Raw genomic sequence first — 9,387 nt, 5'->3', positions numbered from 1 at the left:
ATAAAGTGTCAGATCTTCTGCAAATAAGAGTAGTTTGACTTCTTTCTTCCCTGTTCTTATTCTTTTCATTACTTTCTCTTTCCTGGTTGTTCTGACTCAAGTTTGAGAACTGTTTTGGAAACAAGTGCTGATAATGAGGTTTTTGTTCCTGATTTTGGAGCAAAAGTTTTGACTTTTTCCTTAGTTAGTATGATGTTGGCAGCAGGTTTATCATAAATACATTTTATCAGTTTGATCTAAGATTCTTCTGTGCCTATTTCGATCAGTGTTTTTGATCATGAATAGATGGTGATTTTATCAAACTCACTTTTTTCCATCTATGGAGATGATCGTGTGGTTTTTACTCTTACTTGTCTAAAAACAGATGATAAAATTTTAACTTTTATTCTGCTATGCATCTTAGCTTCCTAAAGTTTCTGTCTTGCGAATCCTCCTAACTTCAGAAAATGAACTTGATTTCTTAACTTCTTCTCCTCTGGAACTCTGAAACTCATTTAAGATTCCTGTCTTTAGGCCAGGTTTGGTAGCACGTGCGTATGATAGCAGCATTTTGGAGGCTGAAGCAGGAGAATACCTGTGAGTTCAAGGCCAACCTGCGCTACATAGCCAGACCCTGTCTCAAAAATGATTTCCGTCTTGAGGGTGATAGATGCATCACTGGAAGGAGTCAAAGGCTGAGGTGACTTAAGTGAGAAGCTGCTATATCACGCTACTCCTCGTACAGTGTGAGGTCTTTCTGTTCACTCGAAATCCCTCAGTGCAGAATTATCCTGTGTCTTTTTTTATCTCCAGTTTCATTGAAGAGTACTGCTGAACACGAAGTACTGAAGGATAGGTTAATTGTGCAATTCTTCAATTTTTCATATAAGTACTCACTGTAAATATAATATGCTTGTTACTTTAGTGTTTTTCATAAATGGAAACATTTTCTTGCATGTGCGTAGAGGAAGGGATTTTCTGAGCCTGGATTATATCACAGGATATTGCTCTGAAGTCTTAGACCTTCCAGGGTCCTTCGTTTCCAAACAGAGATTTCACTGGCTGCATCTTCACCTTTCATCAGAATATTGTCTGAAGCTTCTGTATAAAAGTACATCCCAAAGAGGGTGGTTTCTTCAGTTATTGACTTTTCGTTCTCGTAGAAACCAAGAATGTAAGAGAGAACTGTTTTAGAACAGTGTATTCTCAAATGGACAAGTGGAAGTAAGATCTCTCTTTTTACTTGGAAAAACACTGTTGACACTCAAAGAAATTCATCTTCATAACATTACCTATTCCTAATTTTGCCTGGAAAATCAACCTTGGAGTGGCATCACATTAAGTATTATGAAATGTGAAGGAACACAGGCTGGCATAAAAGTTAGTGTACAAGAGTTAAAAGTAACAAGGCATTGTGTCTTTTACTTAAAAACCTTTCTGGTTTTTCTGTAGGTTTAAAGTCAAAAATTACCAGTATGTTCTGGCCTTGGTGTTTGCCATAGAAGAGATCAACAGCAATCCCCACCTTTTGCCGAACATATCCCTGGGATATGAATTCCATAATGTCGGGCACAGCCAGTGGAGGACATTGGAGAGTTCCCTCTCTTTGCTCACAGGGCAGGATGAGATCCCTAACTACACCTGCGGGAGAGGGAGCAAGTCCACAGCAGTTCTTACAGGAACAGCGTGGGAAACTTCTGCCCAGGTTGGAACACTGTTGGAACTCTACAGATTTCCACAGGTGAGGAAGGGTAGATGGGAAGAGATAAAACCTTGCCAATTTGGTGGTACTCTTCAGTACTTAAAGAGAGTAGAGGCAGAAGCTTATGTTTGTGCATCTCTCAAGATGTACAGTCTAACAAAAGTGCAGAAGGATTTCTTTTCCCCCATAGCCTCGCCACAATTTGTTATTGGTTGATTTCTTGATAACCATTTTTGTGGAGTGAAATGTAAACTCATTGCTCTTTTAATTTCAACTTCTCGAATGACCAGAGATGTTGAACATTTTTTATGTGTTTATTTGTTGGTTGAACTCCTTCATTTGAGCACAATCTATGGATTTCACATACCATTTTTGAACTGGGTCTTCATATTTGTGTTGTATAACATTTGGTAGTTCTCTGAATATTCTAGATAATAGTCGTTTGTCTGAGGAATAGCTGGTAAAATTTTATCCCACACTGTGAGTTTCCTTTTCACTTTGTTGGAGCTTTCTTTTGCTAGGAAAAAGTCTGTTAATAAGATAAGGTCCCAGTTGTTGATTCCTGGTAGTATTTCCTGTGCCACTGATGTTTTGTTCAAAAAATCTTTGCCTACACCTATGTGTATAAGAGTTTTACCTAATTTATCTTCAGGCAATTTAGTGTTTTTGTTTTAATATTTAGATACGTGATTCATTTTGATTTTGTTAGTGCATGGTAATGCACATTGGTCTAGATGTACTTTTTGGTGCATAGAAATCCAGTTTCATGTCACCAATCATTCATGAAGGTATCTTTCTTTCAGTGAAGGTGTTTGGTCCCTTTGACAAAGATAAGGTAGCTGAGTGTGCTTGGAGTTGTCTCTGCATCTTGTATTCTGTGCCATTGATCCTCAAGTCTGTCTCTGATCCTCAAGTCTGTCTCATCACCATGCTGTTTTTACCTCACTAGCTTTATAATATGACTTCCACTAGGAGATTGTGATGCCCCTTGTTTGCCTTTTTTCACCCAGAATTGTTCTTGCTATTCTAGGTCTCTTCTGGTTGTATATGAATTTTACAATTTTTTTTCACTACTTCTGCCAGCTATTCTGCTGGTAATCAATTGGGGTTGCATTACATCTGTGTACTAGTATTAGAAATATTCCAATTTTCACTCTGTTGGTTCTGCCTGTCCAAGAACAGGAAATATCTTTACATTTTCTGGTATCTCCTTTGATCTTTTAAGAGCAATGTAGTTTTCACTGTGTATGTTTTTCACTTTTGTTGTTAGATTGATTTCTAAGTATTTCATTTTATGTGATGCTATGTGGAAGATGTGGTTTTTGTAATTTCTCTCTCATTGAGTTTTGGTTACAAAAATGTTCTTGATTTTTGACTGCTGACTTTGTATCTTGTTATGCTGAAAAATTTGCTTATAGCGCTGGAAGTCTTTTGGTGCAGTTTTTCTCAACTTTGATGTAGAATATCATGTTATCAGGAAAAAAATGACGATTTAATTTATTCTTTCCTTTCTGTATTCCTTGTATTTCCATCACTTGTCTAATTGCTATTGCTAATGTTTTCGAACTGGATTGAACCTCAGTGTCCATAGTGGGCATATTTGTCTTCTTGATTTTGGAGTGAAAATTTTCAGTTTTTGATCATTGAGTGTGATGTTGGCTGTTGGTTTGTCTTAGACAGCTTTCGTTAGATTGAGATAAAGTGAGTTTATTCCAATTCCCTGTAGGGTTTTTATCCGGAGTATGTGTTGGACTTCATCAAATTGTTTCCCTGCATCTATTGAGACAGTCTTGCAGTTGTTGTTCTTGCCTCTTTTGATGTGGTGTACTGCATTTATTGATTTGCATACGCCCAACCATCCTCCATCCTTGGGATGAATCTTCCTTGGTCATGGTACATAATCTTCTGGATTACTTGCTGTAATCTGTTTGCCAACATCTCAATGAGGATTTCTGAATCTATGTTGATTACAATGTTTGGTCCATAGTCTTCAGTCTTGGCTGGGTCCTTCCCTGGTTTTGGTATCAGGGTTATGCTTGCTTCCAGGAACGAGTTTGGGAATATTTTGTCCCTTTCAATTTCATTCAAGGGTTTGAGGAGTAATAGCATTAGATCTCCGCTAACATTCTTGTAGAATTCAGTATTAATTCCATCAAGACTAGGGATTTTCTTTGTTGGTGAGTTTTTAGTTACATCTTCCATATCATTAACCGATATTGGTTTGTTTAGAATTTTTACATCTTCTTAATTCACATGTGATGATTCATATGTATCTGGAAATCTATCCATTTCTTCTGCATTGTTCTTATTCTTAGAATGAATGTTTTCACAGTAAGTATTGATCACCTTCTGAGTTTCTGCAGGATCTGTTGTGATTTTGCCATTTTCCTCCCTAATTGTATGGATTCAAGTCTTTGCTTTGCCATTTTTCATGAGGTTGGTTAAGGTTTTGCCTACTTCATTTAACCTTTCAAAGAACCAACACTTTAGACATCAGCAGTTCAATTATCCCAGCTATCCTTGTATATACATATATATTTATTGAAAGGAACAGTTAATGCTGAAATCTTTTTTTGACCAATTTTGCATGCTTATACCTGATAATCTGAACAACTAATTTGAAGACATCAATAGGCAACATAACAAACATTATTAAGTTCCTACCATCTTGATTACTGAAACTCTATATCATTTTTAATGTCTTTTATTACTTTTTACTCTCTTTAATTGTTTAATCAATCTTGGATTCTTACATCTGGTAATCTGAGCATCAATATATAATATAACAGCAAGTATTACTTCCTATCATCTTGTTTTGAAATTTGTATTGTTTTTATTGTTTTTGTCTTGTTTTGTTTTTATCTTTGCTGTTGTTGTTTTCTTTTTCTTTAAAATAAAAAACAAAGCAAAACCAAACAGATCTTTAAAAAGAGAACCAGCTCTCTGATTCATTGATTGTTTATGTTCTTAGTCTCAATTGTATTATCTTTTGGTCAGAACTCTGTAATTTCCTCCCCCGTATATTTTTGTATTTAACTCACTCTTCTTTTCCTAGAAGCTTGAGGTTCAACATTAAGTTATTTACTTCAGCTCCATCTGTGTTTTTGCTGTGGGAACTCTGCACTCTAAATTTTCTCCTGTAATACTGCTTTCACTGCATCCCATACATTCTGATATGTTGTACTGGCATTTTTTTTCAATTGTAGAAACAATCAGGTTCGTTCTTTAATTTCATCTGTAACCCATTGTGAGTACAACTAGTATGGAAATGTGTATGGAGAGAACTCATAAACTAAGACTTGAGGTTCCATTTGACCCAGGTGTTCCACTTCTTGGTCACTTCAGAAAGCGTTAGAATTCTCATGCCCCAAGGATATGTGCACACTCATACTTACAGCAGCACAGTCTGCAATACCTAAATCTTGGACACTGGATAGATGTGCATCGGTGGATGAATGGATAAAGAAGATGCGCTTTCTTCCACAGTGGAGTACTGCTCTGTCATAAGAAGGATAAACTTGAGATAGTTTTAGGTAAATGGGTGCACGTTGACACCATGTGAGAAACCAAAGTGTAAATAAGGACCAATAAGGTGATAGATGAAGGGAAGCAGCAGGAAAATGTGTGAATGTGCAGGGCATGTGGGAGGAGGGCGGGGAGGACGACAGTGAGAGGAGGGAAAAAGAGAGAGCAGAAGGACAAGAGGGAAACAAAGCTTTTATAAATGTGAAGAAAGGAAGCCTGAAGAAGGCAGAAGGCAATGGGGAAAAGCTAGAAGATAGCATGTGCCAGTGACATTCCTGTGATGAACCCGATGAGAGGATAAATACGAAAAACCCACACCTTTTGTTTTAGTTCATTCATTGGTTGATGTATGTTGGGCAATTTCCTAGATGAGCTGCTACAAACTCTTCATGTAATGGAGTACTACTCTGCAATAACAAAGGATAAGCTTAAGACATTTTTTGCTAAATGTGTGGAAGTTCAGAGCACATGCTCAAGTGAAATAAATCAGAGAAACCTGTGTAAATATCACATTGTCTCAGTGGTGTGAGAAACTGAAAGTGTAAATAAGAACCAAATTGTACAGAGATATGGTGAAATGGGAAGAAATGGTTTCAAAGGAAAGGGGAACTAGGGAGGGGAGGTGGGGATGGGAAAGAAGAAAGGCAAAACAATGAGAAAAGAAGGATAAAATGGAAACAAAAGTTTGTAAATAAGGCAGGGAAGAGGAGTTAAAGGAAGGGGAGGAAACTGGGGGAGAAAAAAACCAATCAAGGTAAATCAGTACAGGGACGAAATCCCCAAAATGAATGTGATCATTGTATATATCTAAACTATGCCAATAAACTTAATTAAATAGAGTATAAATGAACAAATCACAAATATGTACTAATAAAAAAGTTGAAAAAATAAAATGAGAAAGATATACAACTAAAAAATGAGTGCACAGAATCCAGGTTTGGTCACCATATTGTGGTTGTCTACAAAAATGAGGAAGTTGAAAGTAGACAGAGATGTTTTCTAGAGCCCTACAGGCAAGTAATTACTTTGGAAAGGCTCTGAAAGAGTAAGGTAATTGAAATGGAGGAATGAACAAATATCTCTTCCTATCACTTACAGCTCTTGATCAATACTCTTCAAATCTGCGAATGTGCTTTCTGCCAATGTCTTCGTTATTTTACTTACAGTTTTCTTTTCTTGTAGCTGACTTTTGGCTCTTTTGTCCCTATGCTCAGTGACCAGGATCAGTTTCCTTCTGTCTATCAGATGTCCCCCAAAGACACATCTCTAGCTCTTGGCATGGTGTCACTGATGCTTCATTTCAGCTGGACATGGGTGGGACTGGTCATTGCAGAGAGTCAGAAAGGTCTTCAGTTCCTCTCAGACTTGAAGGAAGAGATGGACAGGAACGGAATCTGTGTAGCATTTGAAAAAATGATCTCGAGCACTGCCATGCTACACTTCTCAGATAGACCAACACATGACTTATGGACCCGAGAAACATCACCAGCAAATGTGGTTATCATGTACTTTGATCCTAGTGAAAGTGATGCTGGGTTTTATACGGAGCAACATCTGGTGACGTGGAGAGTCTGGGTCACAAACTCACAATGGCATGCTGCCACCTTTGGAACAAATTTGATAATTGATTCTTTTCATGGAACAATCATTTTCTCAAACCAGCGTGAAGAGATTTCTGGTTTTAAAACTTTTATCCAGACAGCTTCCCCTTCAAAGTTCCCAGAAGATATTTACTTCACTGTGTTTTGGGCCATGATCTTTGACTGCACTTTATCTAATTTTGATTGTACTTTGAAGAACTGCCCACCCAATGCTTCTCTCACATGTCTGCCTTTAAGTCTTTTTGACCCCACCATGAGTGAGGAGAGTTACAATATGTACAACGCTGTGTATGCTGTGGCCCATGCCCTCCAGGAGACACTTCTTCAACACATTCAAATGCAACCCAGCAAGAATGGAGAATGGAAGGGATTCTCCCCGTGGCAGGTAATGGCTCTGGCACTGGATGGCAGATAGTGCCTTGAAGGGTCTGACAGGCGTGCAAAAGACACAGTTTAGAATGTTTGGTCCAAAACAAGAGGTTGTGCATCAGTTTCACTGTAAAGGAGCAGTAGCAATCTGAGTAGAAATGGTTATTCAGAATAAGTAGATTCTATCAAGGGGGACATTAAACATGAATCGAGGCAAATATTTTGTATTCCACAGGATGTCAGCCTAATCTTCACCTAAAGTTTTCAGCTAAGGAAACCTGAAAATTTCCCATGGAATCGTTAATAGACAATAGGAAACGTTTTATTCCTTTACACAATTCATAATATAGGACTGTATGTACAGAATGGATAAGCACTCTATTGGAGATTTTATTTGAATTAGTGTTGAAAATACTTGTTTTCATGTGCATCCTCTAGGAACAATATGACAGAAAATGGGTGTGGGAAGGTGTCACCATACAGCTGAGGTATTTTCTGTTTTGGAACATTATTTTGTTGGTTTTTGCTGTAGCATTTTTTGTCTTTTTATCTTTTCTTTTGGTACTGGGAATCAAACTCAGGACTTTGTGCTTGCCAGGCCAGTGCTTGTGCTGCTGAGCTATGTCCCCCGCCCACATTTTTCTTTTATAGGTATTGATGTTTTTGGAACATTGTAGTATTTTGGTTTTCCAAGGCCTTTCACCTGTCCTTCTTCACTGGATGACTATAGAGAACTGTCATTGTAAAGCAGGGAGTAAAGACATTCAAGGACTTTCCCCAGTGGAGTTCTGATCCTTAAGCGTGGGACTCAGTTATTTATAGGATTCTGCACCTCTTGTAGTTGCACCGCTCTCTGAAGGAACTTCAATTCACCAATCCTGCTGGGGACCAAGTGAACATGGATGAGCAAAGGAAACCGGCTGCAGAGTATGACATTCTCAACTTTTGGAACGTTCCAGAGGGTCTTAGACTTAGAACCAAAGTAGGGAGGTTTTCCCCACATGCTCCACATGGTCAGCAGTTGTCTTTAAATGAAGATGTGATGGAGTGGGGCACAGGAATTACAGAGGTAATTTGCATGTAATTGTACTGATTTTCAGTAATCATAGACACTGACATTGTGCTGTGAGTTTTTCCCCTTGATTTAGCTTAGAAAATGTTCATGTGAGGAAAATTGAAAGTCACATTTCAGTTTATAATTGTCCTTACTTATCAGCTTTTTGATGAATGGGAAAATAATAAAGTTCTTACCCATAGTTCGAAAAACTTCATGTATTCATATAATTTGGTAAACATGATTTTAACCCTATTAAATTTATCCGTCTAATTCTGAAGTAGCAGGTAAAAGCCCAAGACGTCACCAACACATGCCTGATTTTCCTCAGACTCCCCACTCAGTCTGCAGTGAGAGCTGCAATCCCGGATTCAGGAAATCTCCGCGGGAGGGACTGGCTGTCTGTTGTTTCTCTTGCAACCCCTGCCCAGAGAATGAGATCTCCAACGAGACGGGTAAGTGCAGGCCTTCCGCGAGATTGTCCATTGCTCATGTTATCCTGCCTCCTGCCTAGAAAATGGAAAGTGAATGAGGAGCTCACCAAAATATAATTCCTCCTTCCTTTAGCATCTGATTTCATTATTGTGCACATTACAATATCCAGTGTCAAAACACGCTCTGTATTCCTTGAACATTCCTTGATTCATTTTTCTAGACTCGTCAGAAGCATTATTTTCTCAATACCCCATTTTTGAATAAATCCATTTTGCAAGTTTCATGTTTTTCACAGTTGTTAATATGCAGTTTTAGTAAACAACAACAGTTCCCCTTTTAAGATACATTTGGAACACATTAAATATATGGAATTTGTATTTTATTTCCTTAAGTACCTAAAACAATTTCCAGGCAGTCCAGAGTTTGGACTTTTGTTTAAAAATTAGGTGTGAATTTCATATATGAAATGACAATTGTAAGGATGACCTCAGTTAGGAGGCTTCATGCTTACATCAGGTGTACAGAGGCGGCAATATGCAACAACAGGCAAAAAAATTAAAGACATAAATACACAATAATGATTGGGAAGGTAATGAAACGCCTGGTGCTCACTAAGTGATACTGGATACAATATTTTGAAATAATTTTTTCTGTGTTTGGGGATTTTTAAGGCAGGGTCTGTCACTGTATACAGGCTTGCCTTGAAAAACTATGTATCCCAG

The 9,387-nt window shown here is 37.9% G+C and overlaps 1 protein-coding gene across 1 annotated transcript in view; it reads left to right on the top strand.

Moving 5' to 3' along the window:
- The window catches only part of LOC102018675, a gene marked incomplete at its 5' end in the record, with an annotated part of 127,526 nt that overhangs the window by 50,297 nt on the left and 67,842 nt on the right, over positions 1–9,387 (top strand). Inside the window, 3 exons of the mRNA XM_013510157.1 lie at positions 1,432–1,720; positions 6,389–7,192; positions 8,018–8,103. Of these exons, the coding sequence (XP_013365611.1) occupies positions 1,432–1,720; positions 6,389–7,192; positions 8,018–8,103 (1,179 nt within the window). The remainder of the gene's footprint in view (positions 1–1,431; positions 1,721–6,388; positions 7,193–8,017; positions 8,104–9,387) is intronic.

The sequence above is a fragment of the Chinchilla lanigera genome, unplaced genomic scaffold (genome assembly GCF_000276665.1).
Source record: "Chinchilla lanigera isolate Chin_1 unplaced genomic scaffold, ChiLan1.0 scaffold00221, whole genome shotgun sequence".
Classification (NCBI taxonomy): Eukaryota; Metazoa; Chordata; class Mammalia; order Rodentia; family Chinchillidae; genus Chinchilla; species Chinchilla lanigera.
Note: the sequence above shows the minus strand (reverse complement) of the source record. Positions and strands in the feature narration are given on the sequence as shown.